Here is a 25268-nt window from a genome sequence, read left to right on the forward strand (position 1 = left end):
CAGAGATGGCGAAGCAGCATGTGGCTAGTAACCCAACTACAGTTGTAAGCTTGTGAACACGAGTTGGAATGCGCCGTAGTTTATCACTAATCTTGTCAACGAACAAACTATCGGCTGTTAGAAAACCGCAGTTGTTTGTTTACATTTCAAACGTGAATGACGTCATGGGCACTGTGATCGTGAAATTACAAATTCACACCACATGACAAGGGGGAATAAAACTCTACATCTCCTGTATGCTAAATGGCAATGTCAACAGAGCACTTGTATATTTTAATTAGGAAATAACGTTTTAACAGCTACAGGTGTTGTTAAAGTGCTATCAATAAAGTTGAGTGGAGTAATCTGCCCTAACACAATTGTAAAGTTACACTAATTACAGTAAATAGTTGTATGAAAAACACTTCTCAGCCATAAATATAAAACAAGTAGGAAAGGGACATAATAATCGTTGATTAATGCATCTTTCAGCCGTCAAGGCTGCTGTTGGTATAAATTGAGAAAAACCGCCGTGGCCACCGTCATCCCCTGACCTCAACCCTATTGAGAACCCGCGGTGAGTCCTTAAAAGGAAGACCTATGAGGGTGGACAGCAGTTATATTTCCAAACGGCAACAGTCTCAACACCTGTTTGCCAATTGTGCCGGAATCCGTTAGCGTGAACACGCAATTTAGCACCCGCCATTTGGGATCAAAGTAAAACAGGCCCTAGGTGTTTTCCATTGTTTATTACGGTCATGTAGAAAATATCGAGCTGGGATGGATGTAAATTCGTTTCGACCAGAACAGATTCAGCGGCTTTCATCTGGCTTCAGTCGAACGGACAGCGTTTGACAGTCAAAAAGATCCGGCGTGTCATTCGTTTGTCAGCTGGAGGTTAGGCCTCGCCGGCGAAATGGGCCCACGTCGTGCGCTGGCACAACCCGTTGCCGTGACGCCTGCTTTTGAAGTGGCTTCGGCTAAGAAATGCGGGATGGAATCATTATCGATAAATTACCTGTCAGACTCTCCTGCCTCCGACATCCAGCCTTGTCTGTGTTCTCTGCCTTTCAGGTACGATATTATGAACCTGCAGAACGTGGAGGACGGCCGCTACGACTACATTAACGTGGGCTCCTGGCACGAGGGCGTCCTGAGCATCGACGACAACAAGCTGTGGATGAACAGCAGCGACATGGTGCGCTCGGTCTGCAGTGACCCCTGCTCCAAAGGACAGATCAAGGTATGGAGATGCGTTCGCTTACTATTTCCACCGAATTAGATTAAATGAACCAAAACATCTGGGGGAGGGACCATATTATTGTAAAGTAACAGTACTCTTACTTGAGTACAATTTGTGGCTAGTCTACCCACCTCTGCCTATTACCTCCAAAGGAGAAAAATTGCCAGATTGCCCCTTCAGGTCAATGAAGACGTGGGCATTATCAAAGCATTTCGAACTGAGCTCGAGGCTACGACGGCGCCATCCGTTGGCGATGAGCGACCGTTGCGAGCGCTCCGCTTAGGCCCCGCCATTGTTGCTGTTCCGATCCAACGCCGATCAAGCGGACGCATCGAAGTGCAGAAGAAGTGATTCCGCTCGAGATTCGCTTGAGTTCAAAGCACATTGCTCGAGTGGTTCCTCTCCATAGCTTTCTGGCATTCAGAATCCTACGCCCGTGTTTCCATTGGCACCTTTGTCACTGCTTGAATGTGATGGGCCTTTTTTTGTTTTTGGGCAGTGAGTCATCGCTTTTGTTCTCCTTGGTAATCATCCAAAGCATCCTTGGCTGCTAAAGTGACTCTCGGCTTGTTTCTCTTTGTCCAAGGACACATCGTGTACACTCATACACATTTGTTGTGTATCTGGTGTGTCGCCAGCCAATCTCTTTTACCGTATTTCCTCAATTGGTGCTCTGATAATTGTCCGATCGAATACGAAACGCTGCACTTCTAATAAACACCAACTTTTTCACATCATGGTAAAAACGAACAGGTGATTCCACTCTGAAATGATTTTGACTATGATGAATTCATCTTACCACCTCACAGACACACACACACACACACACACACACACACATAGCTGTCAAGTTTAAGCGGGAATTCATGCAACCTATGAGGGGAAAAAAAAGATTTGAAAATAATTATATACTGGAACAAACATTATTTACATTTCCTTTTTTTTTTTCAATATATTCATTTACTTTTAACAGTTGATGGCAAATATTAATATAATGTCGAAACAAAACATCAATATTACTATATTATGCAGTTGTAGAAAAAAATACAAAAAGTAATTATAATAAAAGTATAATATAGCTGAAAATACGTCCTCCTCTTGAATTAATAGCGGGAGCTCACTTCTGGTGTGCCTAATTATCGCTATGTTGTGATTTTCCACCGTAGTTTTGAGTTACCAGCGTGGTCTCGGAATGAATTGAACTCTCATCTCAAGGCACCACTGTATCGCAGCTTGATCGGGTAAATAAAAAAAAATATATATTTTTTTTTAAATTGAAATTTTTTTTTCAATTTTTTCAATTTAAAAAAAAAAGCCCCAAAACAACAAAAAATTGTTTTGGGGCTTGCCCTGATTTTCCTCATCCGGAGAGCTGATTGTTTTGAGTCAAGCTTTACACACTAAGTTGCCCTGAGGGACGATGCATCCTCCCCTCACTTTGTTTCCTGACCCACTTATCACCCTGCTTTACATATCACAGCAGCGCTAACAGCTGGCGCGGGTGCGGAGTGCAGAAAAAGCCGACGTCCGTGTCCTATAAATGGCGTCTCAACAACCGTCGACGTGATGAACGAGGACGCGGTTGACTCGAGCGGCCTGTTTGCGTCCGCAGGTGATCAGGAAGGGCGAGGTGAGCTGCTGCTGGATCTGCACCACGTGTAAGGAAAATGAGATCGTCCTGGATGAGTTCACCTGCAAGGCTTGCGAACTGGGTTGGTGGCCCGCTGACGACTTGGCAGGTGGGAGACGCTAAAGCGTGCCCGTCGTCGTATTCCCCTCGCGTGTGCTCTTTGCCAAACTTGACCGTCGGCGTTTTGACAGCGATCTATTAACACATTCACTGCCATTGACTGCTTTAGAAGTCAAATATCCATGTTAACTGGGAAGGCTGGCAGTGAATGAGTTAAGTTGAGCTCTCAGTTCCCAGGTGTAAAATCCAATTTTGAACTGTATACAGTCTACATGTTTGCTGTTACAAGTTGTCCCATCCAATTTATAACTTATACAGGTAAATGCATTGATTGTATAAATCAGGGGCAACATATGCTAAGCGGTCAAATATATTGAAAAGGGAAAAATAAATCTTAAAAAGTAATTAGTATTAGTGTGATGGCTTTTAACATTAAAATTGTTCATTTTAATGACAAAAAAATTGGGATATCTTAAAAAATGAAAAGCTAAAAAATCCAATATCTTGTAACATTCAACTTTAAAAAAATGTTAAAAGTAGTGTAATATCTTCTGACATTATTTATTTATTTATTTTTTTTTACAATTTATAATTGACATTTTTTTATTAAACTTTTTTGGGGGGAAAGTTTTGGGTGTGTGAGCGGATTATTGGTACAAGTGAGATTTTGGCTGTGTGAGGATTTTTAAGGGTGTTTTTTTGGTGTGAGAGAGTTTTTGTAGTTTGTGCATGAGATGTTTTTTTTTTGAAAGCATGAGAGTTTTTTAGTTTTAGATTTTTAGTGTGAGTGCATATTTGTTTTGTGTGAGAGTTTTTGTGTGAGTGTGAGAAGTTTTTTGTTTTGTTGAGAGATTTTTTCTTTTGGTGTGTGTAAAGGAGGTTTTTTTGTGTGTGATTGTGAAATGTTTTTGGGTGTGTGAGTTTTGTGTGAGTGAGTTTATTTGGTGTGTGTGTTTTTTGGTAGCCTCAATGTATGTATTATTTTTTTTTGGGTGTGACTGACATTTTTTTGGGTGTAAGTGAGAGTTTTTTGCTGATGCAGGACAGGTGTCAAACTCGAGGCCTGGGGGCCAAATCCGGCCTGCCACATAATTTTATGTGGCCCACAAAAGCAAATCATGTGCATCAACTTCCATGATTCTTGCTCAAATCTGTACCAAAACTTCAAAGAGTCATATGTAATAAATAATGTTAAAATATTGCAAGTGTTTTTTTTTGTGACCAACCCCACCCACCCCCCTTTTATTTATTTATGTATTTATTTTTACAGTAACTGAACAACACCTCTTAACATATTCTTTTTGCTTCCCAGGCTGCCAGCCGCTGCCCCTGAAGTATCTGGACTGGGCCGACGTGGAATCCATGGTGGCGGTGGCGTTCTCCTGCGTGGGCATCCTCATCACCTCCTTCGTCACCTTTGTCTTCATCCAGTACCGCGACACTCCCGTCGTCAAATCCTCCAGTCGAGAGCTGTGCTACATCATCCTGGCGGGCATCTTCCTGGGCTACATCTGCCCATTCACCCTGATCGCCCGGCCCACCGTGCCCTCCTGCTACCTGCAGCGCCTCCTGGTCGGCTTGTCGTCAGCCATGTGCTACTCGGCGCTGGTGACAAAGACCAACCGCATCGCTCGCATCCTGGCGGGCAGCAAGAAGAAGATTTGCACCAGGAAGCCGCGTTTCATGAGCGCCTGGGCGCAGGTCGTCATCGCCTTCATGCTGATCAGCGTCCAACTCACCCTGGAGGTCACCCTCATCATCCTGGAGCCGCCTGAGCCGATCAAGTCGTACCCCAGCATCCGCGAGGTCTACCTCATCTGCAACACCAGCAACGTTGGCATGGTGGCGCCGCTGGGCTACAACGGCCTCCTCATCATGAGTTGCACCTACTACGCCTTCAAGACGCGCAACGTCCCGGCCAATTTCAACGAGGCGAAATACATCGCCTTCACCATGTACACCACCTGCATCATCTGGCTGGCTTTCGTGCCCATCTACTTCGGCTCCAACTACAAAATCATCACCACCTCCTTCTCCGTCAGCCTGAGCGTCACCGTGGCTCTGGGCTGCATGTTCACGCCCAAGATGTACATTATCATCGCCAAGCCCGAGAGAAACGTCCGAAGCGCCTTCACCACGTCCGACGTGGTGCGAATGCACGTCGGCGACGGCAAGTCGGCCGCCGCGGGTGGGACTAACAGCTTCCTCAACATGTTCCGCAGGAAGAAGCCCGCATCTGGCAACGCCAAGTGAGTCCGCTCGCATCTTCTTAACTGTACTGTTACTCCAAGTACACTGATGCCTTGAGATACATGCCACATGTGGCATTTCCCATTCATTTCAACGGGGAAAGATGATTTGAGATATGAGCGTGGTCACGGAACAAATTCAACTCGTATCTCAATGCACCACTGGACTGATGAACACTCAAATGCTTCAGGAGGCTCACCAAAGTCACACTTTCACTTCACTTTAATGTGAAAGAAATCTCGCTGCTTTCGGCAGGGGTACACTAAAATATATTTCCCCCACCTATATTTAAGTTCCCTCTTTCAAGAACCAACCTCCTGTTTTGTAAATTCCTAGTTTGTTCCCATGCATTCCCATAAATTCCTGTTAATTCCCATGGGAAGTTTTCAATTCTGTGAAAATGAAAACATTTCAAGCCTGGGTGTGACTGATCATAATTCAAGTGAATAACTGAGGTCGGGAGGCCATTATTTGACAAAATATAGTTTTGAATTTGATTCGCACTGCCAATTAATTGTAAGTGCGCAGAGGTGCAATGGTTATTCAGTGACGTGTTCAATTGAAGTGTGGCCACTATTTGAGGAAACACAGGATATTGAAAATTTTGATGAGCACTACCAATTATTTGTAAGTGAGATAAAGTGGCGCTTATTCAAGCATGTAACTGAGGTGTGGCATCTACTATAGTGGAGGATGCTATTTGAGGAACTATGATATATTTTTGATGAGCGCTACCAATTATCCGTGAGGTGTGTCAAATATTGTATATTAAAGCAGAAGACACAGTTTGAGGAAATATCGTATGGAAAAAAAAAAATTGTCAATGGTTTATAAATTTGCATTGGTGCCTACCTGAATGCATCATTTGAGTGTTCATGTATGATTTTGATTGTCTACTGTACTTTCCACAGTTGTTTTATGCTGATTAAAATCCCTACAAGCTTTAGAAAAACAAGCTAATCAATAAGACATTGACGTCTCCATGTTAATCGGGAATTGAACTCTGTCTGTGGTGTTTAAATAATTTACAGTCGTACAACATTGCAGAGGTCAACTAGCCGTAGCATAAGATTTAGAAGTCTTAAGACTCACTCTTTTGAGCTTCGCAGCAGTGACACAAGGACACTTGCGTGACGTAAGGACGTGGGCGGAGTTAATGTTTCCATGTTGTCTCTCACCCCTGCTCAAGTATGTTGCCCTCCTTCTAACCCTCCTAAATAAGCAGCCTGTTGGCAAACGTCCATTTGTCTCACTTCTCTGATGGCTGCACTGGCGACTGACTGATAAGCTAATGGCTACCAGCTAGTTATCTTGTTAGCAAGTGGGAGACACAACACCTTGCGAGACCTTCAGTTCACCGAACCGCAAAGGATTTACCCTCCGCATTTTTGCTCTTTATTGGATTTTAGAGGCCTTTTTCTCAACAAAAAATGCACCACTGTCGTAGATGTTGCGAAAAGGCAACGACACACCAAATCCTTTGATGCTAACGGAGCTGAGGTCTTGTAAGACACAAGGGAGATAATACTTCCTACATTCATGAATTCACGTATTGCGCTGCTGCAGGCCTTCAAGGAGGAGGTGGCGCCTCCTGCTGCTTCCGATGGACCACGAATCAACCTCATATTTGACTTATCGCAGCATGAACGCCTCTGACTAATCACACTGTGTGCGCCAGCCCTCCAACATTTGTGCACTAACCTCCTCCGAGGCAGCGCTAGTCGACCGAGTGCATTCATTTTAGCTGACTCATTAAATCTGGGTATTACTGTTCCTTCCGTTTTCAATTAGTCGTTGAAGAAAAAACAAAAACAAAAATTGCCTGATTGTTTGGTTTTATATACAAAATGGCAGATTTTCCACACATTTCAATTTCTGGCTCCGTTTAAAAATACAAAATGGAACAAAGCTCCACAGGACTGAATTTGCTAGAAATATTTAATTGCTCGTGTTTACAAGACCCTGAAGTTGCGTAACGAGCTTCAGTAAAGATATAGCATGTTAGCCGCAACAGGGTGTATACGGTATGTCTTAAGTTTGGCATATTGGGCTTTTCCTTGAGAAATATCAGGATGAACCTAAAATGCACTATAAACTTTCCAGGTGAACTTAATTCGACGTTCTCAAAATTTTTCAATACACATGTCCACCTGTTTAGTGTTTCAGTACTTTTTGCACAACTTGTTCTCTCACCAAGAGCTGGTTGGCAAAATTCACAACAGTTGATTGCTTTTTAAATTTCTAAGGAATGTCCACTTCAATGCCTTTTTGTGACTCTTCCAGTCTCGCTGTATCTTTGTTGCAACCTGCTGATGACATCGTGAGAGTTGTTAGGTGTTGTTTTGGCTTTTCCCTTAGCTGTCATCTTATCATGGCGGAGGGGTTTGCGTGCCCCAGTGATCCTAGGAGCTAAGTTGTTTGGGGCTTTACGCCCATGGCAGGGTCACTCGGGTCCAAGGTGAAGGTCCATACAAACCACGACTCAAAAAAAAAAAAAAAAAACCCTGAAAAAACAACATTTTGGGAAAAAGCCCAATATTATAGTAACGTTTCAAACACTTTTGTACAATATGGCGGATGGCTCATTTGACTGATCGCGGTCATGGTCTCGACTGATTGTGGTGACGAACAGGCTAACATATAATTCATGCGGGGCGTCATTCAGGATTACCTCTCATACACACACACACAACTGAAATTTTTGACGAAACAACTGATTAAACAACAAATAAGAACGTAGTCTTTTAATAAGAACTTTTTCGTTTTTGGATTTGCGATTGCCAGTTGAAAATGGAAAGAACAAAAAATACAACGATTCCATTAGTGCAGGAGTTTACGGAGGCTACAGAGATATCATAATGCTGTGTGCAGCGCATTATGAATCGTCTAAACTCCTAAATGTCAGCCATGTTGTCTTGTTGCTTTCTGGAGCGGCCATCTTGTTTTCCCTCCCCCGAGATGGTAACTTGAGTCTTTGTCTCGTTTGTAGTTCTAACGGCAAGTCTGTGTCATGGTCTGAATCAGGTGCAAGACACCCTCCGAGCGGGGGCAATGTGTGGCACAGACTGTCTGTGCATGTGAGGAAACAGGAAGCCAGCCTGAATCAGACGGCGGTCATCAGGCCCCTAACTAACACGCCCGACCCCCACAGTTGTCAGCCCCCCGCCGCCGCCGCCCCCACCGCCGCCCGCGACCTTGGCACAGACCCCCGCCCGCCCCCGCGAGAGCCGCCACCGCCCGCCCCGCCTGGCAACGACAAGCGCCACCCCGGTCCCGCTCCGTACGCGGGCCCCCTGGTGGAAACGCACCGCTCGCACGCCCCAGCCCCCCTTGCCGGAGAGCCATTGATCTTGACAGAGCTCTCTTTGGCGGCACCCCTCAAGGAGGGGGTGCCCCCGGCTGAGCGGCCGGACCTTTTGCACGACTTCATGTATGATGCCAAGGAGGAGGGGGCGGACGGGCACAAGCTCGCCCTGGAGGACACCTTGGCTCTGTCGCCCCCGTCCCCCTTCAGAGACTCGGTATGTTCGGAGGATTCCGCCCCGGGGTCCCCCTCCATGGAGTTCATGCTGGGGGGTCCCCACTACACCGTCCAAGCCCTCCGAGACTTTGCACACAGCTCCTCGACACTGTGAGAGCAAAAAAAAAAAAAAAAAAAAGGTGCACAACATTTGACGAGCTTTGATTACTCCTACTTATTTGTTTATTGATGCCGCCATTTTGCTCGCTTGTGTTTGTCGTTAGGCGTCCATTAAAGACACGCATAGAAGAACATGGCTCTGTTCGGAGTCACTCCCCATCCAATTTAGAGTGCCCTAAATCAGTGGTTCTCCATTTTTCAACATTTTTTTTACACTACCACCTAAAAAAATAGATATTTTGGCATTCCAAGTATCACCATCATGACCAACATTATAGTGAGTTGGCCATTTTATAGGCTCAGCGGCAAGTAATTGACGGTTCATAACTGGTAAAGGTTCATAACTGCCTAAAGATGCCACAAGATGGCGGCAAAGCACTATTTCTCTATTAGACAGGGCTATGGCCTGACTAAATATAGCTCCTCCCCTCATTTCAACTCGATTCCCTGGCACCAAGATGCCACAAGATGGCGCAAAAGCAATCAGGGGAAAAAACCAAAACAAAATTTAAAAAAACGCCAGGACAGTTTAATTACAATATATTGAGTTGTTCAATATGTAATATGGCATGTCCACCAGCTGATGTTGAGCCGCTACGTTATAATTATGCAACAGCCATGACATCATTTTTTTATTGTATTTTATTTGTTTTTATGAATTATTGAACCACTGTATAAAAATGTCTTAAGAGTGATTAGGGAGTAATGAATGAGTGAAGGACTCCGAACACAAATCATGTCTGAAGGGCTGTCAGAAAACAACAACAACAGTGCCAAAACTCTTCACCTTCTCATGCCAAATTCACATACGGTACTGTGCAAACGTATTGGGGCACCTTTCATTTAGTAAATAGGAGCAGCCACATTTTGATGAGTATTTAGGTAAACGTGGATTTGTTTTCACAGAATATCCAGCCCTCAGAATCCTAATGGTACCGGCCAACTTTTTGTGATCGTTCATGAACCAGGAAGTAGCTTGCTAATTGCTGAACTAAAACAAATACGGTGCACAACAATTTACTTGAATCATTTTTTTGAGAGATTAATAAGGATATTTAATTAAAATTATTTTAATTGAAATAGAGACTACTATTTGATGAAATTCAGTATATACTGAATAGTGCCACATTTAGCATTGCTAAAAAAAATTATCCCGATCTAGTGGTTGTCTCAGACTTTTGCACCGTACTGTAAATAAAGCAAACCATTGCTAAACAAGAAAAAAGTGATATACGCTACAAAAAACGCTCAAAAAACAGCACAAGACAGTCCAAATGTGCACATTTTTGCCTTTTTCAATTCACCTTAGCTATCACATCCGACCTCGTTTAAATAGAGATGGTTTTGTTTATTTCTTAAAAGGAGTGTAGTAAGCTGCTTGTTTTTTCTGCGTCTTGATTGGCAACGCCACAACCACAAGCCTCGTTCGCCGCGCTGTCGGTGGACATAAGACGTGCCAACGCGGGTTGTTGTTCTAGCAGTAACGCAGTTACGGGATGTAATTTTGCTTTCGACACGTGGCTGTGTTTTTCTTTTCGGCTGTGTCATCGTAAGAAGGCAAAAAAAAACAATAATAACAATGTAAACAAAACAAAACGCAGTACTTGTATTTGTAAAACTGTTACGCCATCTCTTGTTTTTTCACACAGGTGGTATGTTTGTAATACAGATACATGTTTCTATATTTAGAATGTCCACAATCTTAAAAAAAAAAGAAACCAGTTTATACAATTGCTTTTGAACTTTTAAGCTAACTTGTCAGTAAAAGTACCTGCAATGACTAGTTGCTTCTTGTAATGACATATTTAATTCCACTTTAAGTTTCTTCTACTTTTATCAATAGGAATGCGCGTTAAGTATAAGACTATACAGTACATGGTGCCAGTGTATTGTTTTTTTCAAATGTTTTCCAGTCTATGATAGTGATGGTTTTTATGTCCCAAAAAGTATAAACAGGGTATAGAACCATGTTGAACAACTCTAAGGTGAGCTAGGCCTTTGTTTCTGACTTGTTGAACAAGGCTGTACAATAAAAAAAAAAAAAAAAAAAAAAAAAAAAGAAAAATTCTATGGAAAAGTCATTGTACAGTTCATTTACTTACTACATCTACTGTACGCATTGAGCGCTGTATCAAAACTTTACAAAAGTAATAATGACAGGTAGTCTTTTTTTTTGTCACCTTATAGTGAACTATATGACTAACTACACTTTAACCTTGCTATTCAACTGCATGACTTATTTAGTCCCATTTAATTTTTCATTTAATCTACTAATTACAATCATTCAAGGGAAAATAATACTACGGTACTTTTCAACCTCAATGTCAAAACAGATGTAAAGTCAACATGCTTGAGATCTTAACTGACTGATTTGTGATGGCGATCTGAAGGATTTAAAAGCGGCAATGTAAAGCAATGAGCAGTAGCGACAATCACGCAACAGATTCAGAGAAGCGAGATATTCCCCATCAATGACTTCGTTGGCTCCGGGAATGATTCGGGGTGAATGCTGCACACATACAGCAGGTAAGATGCCATTTTTCTGTTGTTTATTATTAGAAAATGTTGCTTTTTTGTTGTTGTTAGTCTGTTCACAAAACGAGCAATGCGCTATGGGAACACATTTTGACAAAAGCCTGTGCCAATGCTAGCTAGTAATTGTTTTAACAAAAGTTTTGGTTTATTTTCTCTCAATTTGACAATTTATCAAAAGGGGTATTGTGCATATACTGGAATTAACAGTAAAGATTCCTTTTTACTTTTGCACTAAAGTACATTTCAGAGTAAAGCAGGTAAAGTATCTACTTAAGTAGTGAGCGTGACTACTTTTAGTCGTAGAGATTTTTTTAAATAGTAAAGACTTTTTATTTCGGTGACCTCATGTTGGGCCAAAATATTACATCAAGCATAATTGCACTGAATACCTCAAAATTAACCATTTCATTGTATCGGGTGTACCTTATGATGTGTCCCGCTTGCCTATGGTTGTGTCAAAAAACAAAACAAAAACAAAAACAAATGTTTTGTGCGAGAGAAAAACTTCCGGGTCATGTGACTCCTTTGCAGGAGGAGGAACAAAAAGTGATCTCTCCGTTGTGGACCAGCCCGGTCCGTTACAACCCACTTTTTTTTCTTTCTTCTTCTTCTCCTCCCTTCTGGTGCGCGAGGAAGAACTCATGACAACCCTTCCATAAAAAGTTGCGCGCAGCACCGTCGTTTTGTGGCGAGCATGGCCGGCGGTTCGGTGTCGGAGTGCAAGGAGTACTTGTTCAAGGTGCTGGTGATCGGGGAGCTGGGCGTGGGGAAGACGAGCATCATCAAGCGCTACGTGCACCAGCTCTTCTCGCAGCACTATCGGGCCACCATCGGCGTCGACTTCGCCCTCAAGGTCCTCCACTGGGACAGCAAGACGCTCGTCCGCCTGCAGCTCTGGGACATCGCAGGTAACACACACACATTATGTTATACATACATACATACATACATACACACACACATATATATACACACACACACACACACACATATATATATATTTTTTTTTTAAAAAGAGGAAAAGTCAAGTTTGGTGTGTTTTCAAAAACTCCAGCCACTTTCCAACTCGACGGCAGCTCATCATTGTCAAGAGGAATGTGGGTCACGCTGTTGTTGTTATTATTATTATCCACTCAACCGCAAGAAGCGGCCCACCTCCATGGGGCCCTCAGCACATTTTGTTTGTTTTTTATTCATTTCATTACCTTCTATTTCGACGAATAATTATTGGTCATACGTGAACATGAAACGTAAATGCACCCAGGTTAGGCGAACGGCTAGTTTTCATCGGCAGTCCCGTTACCGGCCATCCCTAGAATAAATAAATATAAAAACCAAGAGTACAACATGCACAACAAATAAAACCCATTGCGCTCTCAACCCAAGCTAAACTCAGTTCCTCCCCGACATCACTTCGGCATACTTCCTTGACACCAATTACTGTACTACTTTAGGTTCTATAGAATGTGAATAGTAAACTGCAAGTAAGCGGGGTATTACTGTCTAATTCAAGTTACATCAGCCAGCATTAATTCCGAAGGCCATTGGCAGATTAGATTGACATGGCAGAGCACATAGGGCTTGAAAGAAATCTAACAAGCACATACATGACTGGAAGCACTGTTTGCCAACCTTCATTGAGCCAAGGCAAATATTCTTGATTAGAAACGGCACACCATCAAACAAAAGTGTGACAAAAAGTGGAATTACAGCTTGATTATGTACCTTCCATGGTAGCATAAGCTAGTTGAAGAGCATTTGTATTCACTATACGTCACTGGCAAAGATAGATGAACAAAGATAAATTTTTTTAGTTAGTCAATAAATAATAATTTTCTGACCATTTACGTGATATTGGATACATTCCTACGGCACACCTGATGATCTCTCATGACACATTGAGTTAACCGATCGAGCCCACGTGTCAAACTTTTTCCCCAAAAAATCACAGTTCGATACTTACCTTGGTTTTAAGCTTGTGGTGTGATTCACATTGTGTAAAATAAGAGAAAATGCAAAACAAACCGCTTATGTTTTGTGTAACATATTTAATGACATAATAAAAATTCATGGTTATTTGAGTTAATGTCCAGCACTCACTAGTCATAGACAGACTCATAAATAAAAATCCGCCCTGCTCAAATAACGTCTGTTTGACTCTCTCGCAGCGCAGGCACGTACACACACACACACACACACACACACACACACACACACACACACAATGTAAACACTGGATGGTGATACCCAGGAAGCTGACTTTCGTGCAGCACATGCGCGCACACAGAAATATACAGTATATATTCATGTTTAATGGCTGATTGGCAAAAATCACCTGATTCAAATATTACATAGTCAAGCATGTGAGCCCCCGCTTCTGTTACCAAATATGGGAGATCCCCTTTCAGGAGATGCGCCATGTTGATAGCCCTTGTTTGAATCAACCACCCGGTCAGTCAATTTGAATTATGCGTTTCTGTTTATGACCCGCTAAATATCTTCTGGAATATTTTCTAATACTGCGGGATATTGATGTTGTGAGCTATTCCTGAGAGTTATTTTGTCAACTTTTTTCCTTGCAGTCAATTGTTCTTATTTGCACATTGTTGCATTCCATTTGCACTGTAACCCATCGCCATGGCAACTAATATGCTAACGTTTTGCTGGGCCGGGTTATATATAAAGTACGCGACTACTCGCGTGTGTTGGGTGTAACAAGCAGACTATTCTGCTTGGTTAGGGTCGTTGAGGACGATGCTAAATTGATGTACTAACACGCACTTGAGTAACCTTAGTGCTAACGTAATTTGAACAATAACATTACAGGGTTTTTCCTGGCTCAAATGAAGTCATCGGTGGTACCGTTCTGACCCAGCCCCCCTTGACTCAAATGTTATGTTTTTACATATACAGTGAAGCCATTTGTCATGTATGGCAGTGTACAGTGTCATCCTGTGATGGAGCAGAAAGAGAGATTGTATTCATCATTTGATCACTAGTCTGGAACGTCTTTTAAGTTATCAGCGTTCTGAATGAATTGAGTGGGACAGACCATTAGCTAGCAAGATGACACAAAACTGCATAACTAATTCTTACAAAACTTGTAAGGGTGCTATATATGTTGGTGGAGTCCACTCAGTAGACTATTAAAGTCTTCTGCATGAGCCAGGAAGTAGCCTGCTAACTAGTGCATGTGTTGGACAAACAATTATAACTATTATATAATTATTATTATTATAGCCGGTTTGGTATGGTATGTCTTATACCATCCCTTTGTGAGCTAGGAAGTAGCTTGCGAACTAATTAAATAGACAAACACACACAAAAATATTTTATTTTATTTCCCCAACTTCAGAATCCAAAATTGTATGGTCCAGTTTTCAAACGTTATTAAGGACTACATTCTACAATGATGTACCTTCTGCAGGACACACTGAGGCTAAAATAAGTATAAAGGTGGTGTAAAAGAGTATAAAGTGCAGGTTTACTCACCAAGTCATTAAATCCCGCCAGCAGGCTATTTAAAGACAGGAGGTATTAACAGACGCGTTTATTGTCTGCGTTAATGGTCATCACGCGTCGGCAGGAATGATAATAATCAGCGTGACGCCGCCAAATGTCAAGCCCCCTTTCAGCCTTAATTGATACTCTCACTTGGACAGCATTGCTATTTGCTAAGTCAAAGGAGACAAAATGGTGCACTTGTTAACGCCATTCAAAGAAACACGTTATACCTTATCGTCACCATCACAAAGTACAGCTGGGAAATGTTCCCATTGATTTCCTTCTTTTTATGCTCTTGTGACAAAAGGGTGTCTAAGCATACATACTACAAAAATGTTGTTAGCACTCATGCTAATGCTTTTTAAGCTCTGAGCAATAATGTTAGCTCTGAAACTAGCGCTAAAACTACTGTGAATAACAAAGTTAGCATGGACAATAACGTTAGTATGAACATTAGCGCGAAAAAATTAGATTAACATGACCACTGTTGTTAACATACATCTGATCAATAGCAATGGCTGAACGCAACTATGAACAACAACATTCTGGTGGACACTATAGCGCTACTGTAATTCTGAACGCTAACATTACCGTGGATACTAGTGCTAACATAACGCCAAACCATTCTGAAATCAAGGACATTTAGCAATAATTTGACTCTGAATGATAAAGCCAGAGTGGAAATTAACACTAACAGAGCAGTAAACAATAAAATTAGCATTTGTCCATGTGCTGACGCGAATTTGAAGAATATCATCAGCTTTGACACCTGTGCCAACACAACTTTAAATCACAAAGTTAGTATGGACACGACTAGGCTAACAACTATGAACAATGACGGTAGTATGGACGATGGCACTAAAATAACTGAGCTGTCTGTGCTAACGCGACATGAGAAGCACCCATATTCAAGACTGAGCACTGAAGTAGGCGATCCGGGGTTGCCATGGCAATGACGGCTGACAAGTATGGATTATTTAGAAGCTGCGTTATTTTAAGACCAAATCATTTCGCATTTTAGCCTAAAACCCAGTCCCCTGTCCTCAGTTTGCCCTTCATCTCTTCTCAAGTGTGACGTGTGTACACGTTAGTGTTATCACTGGAATTCCTCACATTTCGTCAGGTCAGCCGAAGGTGAGCGTGGAACGAGAGCATGTTAGCTGTTAGCAGTGCGTTGCTCAGGGCTCTGCTAATCTGGGGTAAGATCACATGGCAATCATGTGCCCATAACTCTCTCCATGACTGCAATCTTTATTATGTGACTGTTATAGCGGCGACTAGTCACGGCCAGCGAGGCCTCCTCTGCTGGAATAAACACTATCAAAAGCACTGCAGATGGGATAAAGAGTCTCAATGGGCTTCACGGGCCCTCCGTTGACAAAGACTGATGACATCCCCTGATCAAACCCCTGCAATCGGGCAAGGAGAAACTCAAAAGCCCATTTGGGGAGGAAAGAAGAAACTTTGCGAAGGGACCACAGATTGTGGACAATCGGCAGCATCCGTTGCATCACAGCACTTCAAGGCAAAAAGGAGCAGCGTTGGGGACCTCAGCGAAGTCATGTGTACCAAATCCACTGCCTGTCACTGGACTATATTGTACAAAGGTGGGGGGGTCTACTACTACTTCCGCTGTTGCTGCTGTTACTTATACGGCTGCGTCTGGCTTGGACAGTTTCCATGGCAATGCACACACCCACACAATGGCAGCGCTTACCAGCGTCGAGCATCTATGGATAATGATGACATCGTCTCGCTTTCTCCCACGCGCAAAAAAAACAAAACAAAACATAGCGCTCCCCGTTAATATTAATGATCTCGGCGACATGTGACCAACTGCTTCATTTGTAGTCTAATGTAGTGCGCATAGTGAGTTTGCACAGTGCTCACACACTCGGACTGTCTTTGGTCCATTCATATGCTAATTGGGTTAGCGGCATATGACACTCATTAATGCTTTTAACTGTTCTAACTTCATTTATTCGGTGGAACAATGCACCGGCTTTGTAAAAAGTAGAACGGCATTTGGCGAAGCGCAGACCTCCGCCACGGTTCGAGTGTTAACAAAACGTTTTTTTTTTCAAATGTTGTGTGTCCTTATGTTGGCCAGAAAGCTACTAGCTAAATAACTCCCTAAATTAAATCAAATTAAACTAGCTAAATGACAAGATACTAACTAGCTAACTAAGTGGATAGCTAAATACTGTCGATAGCTTTGTAACTAAATAGCTTGCTGACTGAAGGACAAATTAGATAGAGACAGTTATACAGCTAACTCTGTAGGTAGCTAACAAACCGACCAGATAAGTAGCTTACAAACCAACTACATTGCCAGATAAATAAATGGGTTAGATGGGCAAATGTGACAGGCCGTGATTGCTGTGGATGCGCGGTGAGATCTTAAAACATTTGCTACAGCAAGGAGCTATGTCACATTTTCAAGCGTTTGAGAGTTTGACAGCAAAAGAAAGGAACACTTATGTTAAAAGCGTAAACTAAGTCAGAATTTGATCACAAATTCTGTCAGTTTAAGCTGGGTTTACTCCATTTTATTACAGCTGACTAGGTTTCTTTGGCACAGTGACTGCTGTGGCAAATGTTTTGATAATTTAAAGAAAGAGCTGTAGCCCTAACAAACTAACTGAATAACTAGCTCGCTAACATACTAGATAGATGGGTATCTAACTAACTAGCTAGGCAACTAACGAATTAGCTTGCTAACGATAGCCTGGCAATAGCTCGTTAGCTTTGCAAGTAACTGGGTAGCTAGCTAGCGAACTTATTAACTCGGAAACAAAACTCAACAAATAGCTATATATAGAGCTATAATCACTATTTATCTTACAAAGTAGCTAGGGAACTAGATTGCTATTTAAGTAACCTTTTAGTCTGTCTGAATTAAAAAAACTAACTGACTTAACTAAATAACCGACAATGTTCTTGGGGAGCGGCAGCAGCATAATTGCATTTCAATGGGGAAAATTGATTGATATACAAATAAAATAAGAGCTTGGTCACAATACAAATGAAACTTGTAAGTCAAGGTACCGCCGTACATGTTTAAATGTCATCCACATATTTTATTATTTCAATAAAAACATCATCATGTAAGCACATGAGGTCATGCTTCATAGAGTTCGTCGTGATGAAACGTTTGTGCCGCGTCAATACCCTACGCGAGTCATTAGCCCGTACGGCTAGCGCTTGTGCGTGCACGCCAGCGTGTCGATAGAATCGCTTGATGCGAGTCTTCGGAGACGTTCCCTGGGGGAGGACGCGCCGACCGGGATATCGATCGAGCGTTAACGACTGCATGTGTCACAAAATCAAAGCCAGCGTCTATTGCGGTTGCAAAATTTAAAATGTTTCTCATGTTCCAGCAGTGGCGTGCCCTGCGTTTGGTATGTGGGCCTCCAGTCAGGACTTAACCTGACTTAAGCCACCACTTAATGCCACTATCACCTTACATTTATAGAAACCATCAATCCTGCACAAAAACACAATATAACAGCATGTAACTGTGCTACATAAATTATTTGGTGTACTTCAGAATCAATATTGATCTAATAACATGACAGAAACATAAAAAATATACATCATACACACCAGAGATCGTGATTATTAACAGTATTAATGCGTGCAGATCACAACAGATGTGTTTTGCGAGTCGAAGATAGCTGTAAAAAGAGCACTGGGCAGATTAGATTAACATGGCAACACATAGAGGCCGACATTTTATTGGATGAAAAATCCAACATATGCGACTGAAAGCAGTGCAGCCGAGAGAAACTAAAAAAATAAAAACTGATAATAGACTAATGGGAATAAATTAATACAATATCCTGTGACAGTTGTGTCATGTGCTCGGTAAAAAATGGTTAGGGTTAGGAAAAATGTCTGCACAAATCTTATTTCCGTAGTAAAGTTTTTGGAATGATTTACAAAAGTTCACACAAGTCTCGCGCAAAGTTCGGAATGGTAATGCACTGACACTAATTCTATCACAGAGCACGAGTTGTCCTGGCTGGTCCACTGATATGATAACTAAATTAGGTGATTTGAGGTCACAGCTATTTTCTGAGTTTCATGCTTGTGTACCATCAATTTGATGGCATAAGATGTTATTTTGAGGTCTTACATATTGTTGCTTTAGTTGCAATCGTTCTGTCCGTTTGCTTTATGAGATCTGCAAATGGAATCTATCCGCTCTTTATGCCACTGTGTCGAGTCTCTTGTGCATTCACCTGGGGTTGCATGGGCTAAAATTAGACTACCAATTATGAGCAATTAGCATTAGGCCTTTGGGCCCCACAGTGGATTCACTCCCAAACACCCTGCTCTGCGTCACACCGCTTAAGCCACGAAGCGGCATGTCCGCTCAGTGTGGAAGTGGAAGTTGTTACGCTAGTCAATTACACAACACAGTACTGGATGTCGTTAGAAGTTATTGTACGGTAAAACTGCTTTTCAGGAATGGGTAAAAATGTAGCTGGATCACTGAACGCAGCATCTGTGAGTCAAGTGAGGCACCGTCAAACATTGCGGCTCAACTAAATCAACACTAGAATGATAGACAGTAGACGGAATGCAAAGAAATATACTGGTTTTGTTTGTGATTTGGTTTTATTTATTTCATTTTTATTTGTTGTCTCAATGGTTGCAAAATTTGAGACAGTAATTATTTTTCATCTACTAGCACATGTGCGACCAGTAAATTTGCTGCTATTTATTTTTCAAAATATGAAATATTTTTGGGAGCTGGTTTCCTAACCTTTACCTCCAAAAGAAGATGAAAGTGGGGTTGTCTATGACTATATATTTCCATGACATGCATAAAAATTTTGTCATTCAACATTTTAGCAGCGGCCCTTCGAGCCACCTCATACGCTCGTGGTAATTCCATTGTGCTGTATCGCCTCAGATCTCACAGACAGCCTATATGGAGAGAAAAGGCTTATTATGACGGCAGATTACTTCTCCGCACGGATTAGGCCCCTGGCATATTAAGCAAAGTGGGCCATGTTTTTTTCGGCTGAGGCAGTGAAAATTGTTGAGGGTTTGAAGCCTAATAATGGAGTTCTGCCTGTGCCGCAGGTCAGGAACGCTTCGGGAACATGACGCGGGTGTACTACAAGGAGGCGGTGGGGGCCTTCGTGGTGTTCGACGTGACCAGGGGCTCCACGTTTGAGGCCGTGTCCAAGTGGAAGCACGACCTGGACAGCAAGGTGAAGCTGGCCAACGGAAGTCCCATCCCCTCGGTACTACTGGCCAACAAGTGCGACCAGAAGAAGGAGGGCTACAACAACACGACGCTCATGGACAACTTCTGCAAGGAGGCGGGCTTCCTGGGCTGGTTCGAGACATCCGCCAAGGTGAGACGCCCCAACGGCGCACGGCATACATCAAAGTCTGTTTGAGTCATCAAATCGGAGCCTAGACAACACACAGTGGAAACTGAAAGTCAAATTCAGAATTTGACCATGTCCTCCTCTTGTTTCTCTGCTGTAAGGGGCAGTGCAACCTTTGCCCCGTCGTGCTACGGAAGCAGCCTCAATCTATGCTAATCGACTAGCCTAGATAATGTACTCTTTTATTTGCGCTCTGTGATGTCTTTATATCCATCCATCCATTTTCTGTACCGCTTATCCTCACTAGGGTCGCAGGCGTGCTGGAGCCTATCCCAGCTGTCTTCGGGCAAGAGGCGGGGTACACCCTGAACTGGTCGCCAGCCAGTCGCAGGGCACATAGAAACAAACAACCATTCACACTTAAGGGTCAATTTAGAGTCTTCAATCATCCTAGCACGCATGTTTTTGGGATGTGAAACCAGAGTGCCTGGAGAAAACCCACGCAGGCACGGGGAGAAAATGCAAACTCCACTAAGGCGGGGCTGGGATTCGAACCCCGGTCCTCAGAACTGTGAGGCAGATGTGCTAACCAGTCTTCCACCTTGCCGATGTCTTTAAAATACAGTGCTATTTTTCTTCATTAAAAACACAGTTTATGCACTTCTTAGGGTGCCGGAATGTACACATATTTGACTCTGTCATAACAGTTTCGGGAAGCACCTTCTCTGTCCCAGTATGACTCTGTCATTTCCATAAAGACATTTTTGAATAACACTGCTGGTTCCATTTCCTCCCACCGTCACTTCCTGCAGATGCCACAAACATGTGTCCCAATATTTTTTTTATTTTGTTATTTTTTAAATTTTTGTATTTTTTCCCCGTTCAGTGCATCTCGTCGTGAGGTCGAAATGTTTTCAGCCAACGCACTGTGTAGTCGTTGCGATGACGTGTGCACTTCCCCTCATGGGAAACAACCGCAACTCCTCGCGCCGGGCAAGCAGAGCCCGCTTCTCCTTTCTGTGTAGCGCAATCGTGCCGGTTACGAAACCTGCAGTGTGTTTTGTTCAACACAGATGGTTTCAAACTACTTGAAGATGTTTTGAGCCTGTATGGAGTTTGCATGTTCTCCCCGTGCCTGCGTGGCTTTTCTCCGGGCACTCCGATCTCCTCCCACATCCCAAAAACATGCGTGGTAGGTTGATTGAAGACTCTAAATTGCCCGTAGGTGTGAATGTGTGCGCGAATGGTTGTTTGTTTATATGTGCCCTGTGATTGCCTGGCGACCAGTTCAGGGTGTGCCCCGCTTCTTGCCCAAAGATAGCTGGGATCGGCTCCAGCACGCCCGTGACCCTTGTGAGGATAAAGCGGTACAGACAATAGATGGATGGATGTTTTTTTTCTCCATTTAAAAAAAAAAAGAAAAAGTCTTAGCACTGTGGTCTTTTATTGTCTGTTGGAATGTTTTCCCTCTCACATGGAAGCCTTTTTTTTTTTTTAATATGTATTTATTTATTTATTATTTATAAGTAATTACAAAAATATTACATTAAGTAATACTTTTGTTGGCCTTGGCAGTGGTCTGCGCTCTACTGAGTGTCATTCCCATCATGCTCTACATGGCCTTTAACTGGAGTGGTTCAGAATCAAAATTGATCTTCAATTAAAATTAAAATACATCATGTTCCCCAGAGAGGCTGATTATTAAATGTATTCACGTGCAAATCGCAGCAGACCTTTTAAATTTTTTTATTTTAAATGTGTGTCAAATTTGGCTTGTTCTGATCAAGCAATCAGAGGACGGAAAAATGCTGACATCATCAAGGATATGTTTGCTGGCCATAGGAGGACGAATTTGAAATCTCATTGTTTAAAGAAATAGTTCCACTAATAATACAGTTGAAGTTACATAGGCCACTGATGCTTAAAGCACAGGGGAGATTATATTGACATGGCAACACATATAAACTGAAATCGGATTGGACAAAATAAAAAAACTCCAACATACAAGTCGAAAAAATGCTACGAAATGACGATAATAGACAGCTGAAAATAAATGATGTAATGCAATTTCATGGAACAAATATTAGCAAAAAAAATCTAATGTGTTCCCGCTTGGCTCATTATCACGGCACTTCCTTATCTCATTTACGGACACACACCCTGCACTCACCATCATATGAACGGTGGGGGTGGCTTGGGGGGTGACGTGCACGTTCGTCTTTGTGCGTGACACGTCAACCAATCGCTTCCATTGGCATGGCGTTACGTTCGTCCGCTGCTTGTCATGAGGGGAAGTGAGCGAGCCGTTTCGGTCAGGAGGTTGTTCTGGTTCTCCCATGCATAAAAAGAAAAAAAAAATGCCGATCATATGACTCGAGTCACATGCCTGGCATTGATCGTGACTGTGAGCTTTGAACAGCAGATTGGACAACTCAAGTCACAAGTTTTCATTCATAAACAATAATTAACTTGTCTTTGCGAACAATATATATATTTTGAAGATACACTGTGCAGTCAAGGGGCAGGGAAAAGGCCATTAATATTTATTATTTCTTCAACCTACGGTGTGCTTCTGGCTGCAGTGTGAAGGACAAAAAAAAAAAAAAAGAAAAAGAAAAGAATGTCTGTTTTCACTTAGTCTCAGCTGGCCTCAGGCTGCCTGTGAAAATCATTTGCCAGCTGTTGCCCAAACCCAAAACTTTCATAGAAAGATGTGCACTGGACTAACAAAGCAATTCTGCTGTCTGGGCCGTGAGGGGGCTTCCTTGACACCTCATAAATTGTTCACATTTGTCAACGTGAGATGGTCATTAGTAACCTAGGAGGGCACAACCGCACAATCGTGCTGTGATTCCGACAAGTATCGATAACCTTTTTCAAACTGGTTGCAAAAGTTGGTATTCTCCCACCTCCCCAGTATGTTACCGTATGGAAATTTCATTAATCTGTTCCAGTCTCCCAGTGTTTTTAATAAGAACAAATAGCACACAATAGTATTGTACCTTATAAAAAACATAGCTATAACAAAAGTAAATTGAATATAAAGAATTAAACAGTTTATGCATCATAATTTAGTGCTACAATTCAATTCATTGTGCTGCTCCTTCTGGTGTACCCGCCTTGGCCACCGGGAGGCAGTATAATTCAGTCATGCAAATATCCGTTGCTTGTAAAACCGCGACTCACGATGCAATCCCGTTAGCATGTCAATGGCCTTTTGCTTTTTTTGGGGGGGGGGGGGGGGGGGGGGGGGAGCATTAAGCTAAACAGAGTTTTCTAAGAAAAACTGTCATTTTAAATACACATGTACTTTTCTTTGTTTTACGTTTAGTGTGAGAGTAAACTTCAACTGGGAGTGGCAATAAACATCTATTCACCTCTTTTTGTAAAATCGCGGACATTGTCTGTCTGTTAGCAGGAGGAATTAGAGGCGCTTAAAAAAATAAAAAAAATACAATAAAAATGTTGCCGCCCGTGCGGGGTACACCCTGAACTGGTCGCCAGCCAGTCGCCCGTGCCGCCCTAATTTCCAATCGAAACATATGGAATGCCCATTCACCCTTCGCTCCTCCCGCAGGACAACGTCAATGTTGATGAGGCGGCCAAATTCCTGGTGGAGAACATCTTGGCCAATGACAAGGGCTTGCCGTACGAGGAGAGCAACGGAGACCGCATCAAACTGGACCAGGAGACTGTGCCGGCGGAGAGCAAGCCGGGCTGCTGCTAACGCTCAATACGTCCACGCTAACAGTCACACACACACACACGCACACACAAGTGCAAGCCAGGGTGGAAATGTTTCGGGAAAGGACTGAGGCTCATTTAACCTGCAGTTGTATTTTTTTTTTTTTTTTAATTCTTAAATAGTATATTTCCCTAGAGCAAAATGTTATGTTGATAGCCTCCAAAATAGCTTCAGTCTCTATCGGTCACCTCCAAAGCACTCTGTGTCTGTTTTCTCGACTGTTTTCCCCCACCACTAACAATTAACCGCAGCCCCTAAATACTTGAAGTTGGCTCATCGGCCCTGGACTTTACCTGGCGACAAGGGCTGAGGCTATTTTTCCATTATTATGATGGTGATGATTGAATTAGACTACCTGCAGACTGCCTTTTTTTTGTGTGTTTGTGTTTTTAAGACTCTTTTGAGTGTTTTCCACTGTGTACACAGAAGGGCTATAAAGCTTCTTTCTTTTTTGAAATATTTTAAAGTGCACTCTTGTTTATGTCGCTCTATATTCAATTTGACTCCTGCGCCACACAGTTAAGCATTAACTGTTATTGTGCTGTTTGTATAGCTGTAAAAGTGATTCATGCAGCAGTTCTGACATATTTTGTTGTATTTCCTCAAATAAATGTCTCTGCAAGTCAATAAATAAATCCCCCTCCCTGACTGCTATTTGAGGAAATACTTATTTTTTAAAAAAAATTTATTATTTCAATAATACACATGATTTTGAACACTTTAAGCACAAACACTCTATTTTAGGAAGCTCGGAGTGGAGAGAATGATATAGTTGAATTGTGGTATGTGTGTTAAAAATGCATCACACTCATGCATTATTTAATGTCTGAGATTAAACAAATAAAATAAATATATTATCTCCTTGTTAGGTTTACATGTGAAAATATGGTGAAGCGAATACATATTTTAACTGCTGTATATTGACTGCTGGTATTGGTAAATGTTTTCATGATGGCTAGATTAAACTGTATTTATCTTGTGCTTTGGGTTTCGGTGTGGATTCTCTGACATTTCAACAGCGTTGCTGATATTTACACACCCTAATAGTGATGACAGTTGCGGAACTTGTTTTGTTATGAAATGTTCTATTTACATGCAATTTGAGCCTTTGCTCAATTAGGTTCAGTTTGAAATATTTTTGTTTAAGGGCATATTTAAACATCACATGTATTTGTATTTTTCTTGATGGTTATTATTATGATGAATATAGTCAAATGTATAAAAAGTAAATTCCTTATCAGATCAAGTATAAGATTATACTATAATTTAAAACCGTTTTATTTTCATTATTGTCACACAGACAAAAAAGGCCCAAGCGATGAAAAGAAAAATGC

The 25268-nt window shown here is 42.1% G+C and overlaps 2 protein-coding genes across 4 annotated transcripts in view; both read left to right on the top strand.

Annotated features, from left to right (window-relative positions):
* The window catches only part of grm1a (glutamate receptor, metabotropic 1a), a 30189-nt gene extending 19401 nt beyond the window's left edge, over positions 1 to 10788 (top strand). For 2 of the 3 annotated variants that reach the window (XM_061703982.1, XM_061703983.1), the window contains 4 exons: positions 1054 to 1222; positions 2835 to 2961; positions 4225 to 5161; positions 8152 to 10788. In XM_061703982.1, the coding sequence (XP_061559966.1) occupies positions 1054 to 1222; positions 2835 to 2961; positions 4225 to 5161; positions 8152 to 8797 (1879 nt within the window). In that variant the 3' untranslated portion in view covers positions 8798 to 10788. The remainder of the gene's footprint in view (positions 1 to 1053; positions 1223 to 2834; positions 2962 to 4224; positions 5162 to 8151) is intronic. The other variant, XM_061703984.1, reaches the window with a different exon arrangement.
* Positions 10789 to 11897: 1109 nt separating this feature from the next.
* On the top strand, positions 11898 to 24916 carry rab32a (RAB32a, member RAS oncogene family). The gene is made up of 3 exons (XM_061703986.1): positions 11898 to 12245; positions 19936 to 20213; positions 23767 to 24916. Exons 1-3 carry the CDS (start codon positions 12032 to 12034, stop codon positions 23914 to 23916), a joined length of 642 nt encoding a protein of 213 aa, XP_061559970.1. The 5' UTR covers positions 11898 to 12031; the 3' UTR covers positions 23917 to 24916.
* The last annotated feature ends 352 nt before the right edge of the window (positions 24917 to 25268 follow it).

This window comes from Phycodurus eques, chromosome 18, assembly GCF_024500275.1.
Source record: "Phycodurus eques isolate BA_2022a chromosome 18, UOR_Pequ_1.1, whole genome shotgun sequence".
In the NCBI taxonomy this organism is placed as follows: Eukaryota; Metazoa; Chordata; class Actinopteri; order Syngnathiformes; family Syngnathidae; genus Phycodurus; species Phycodurus eques.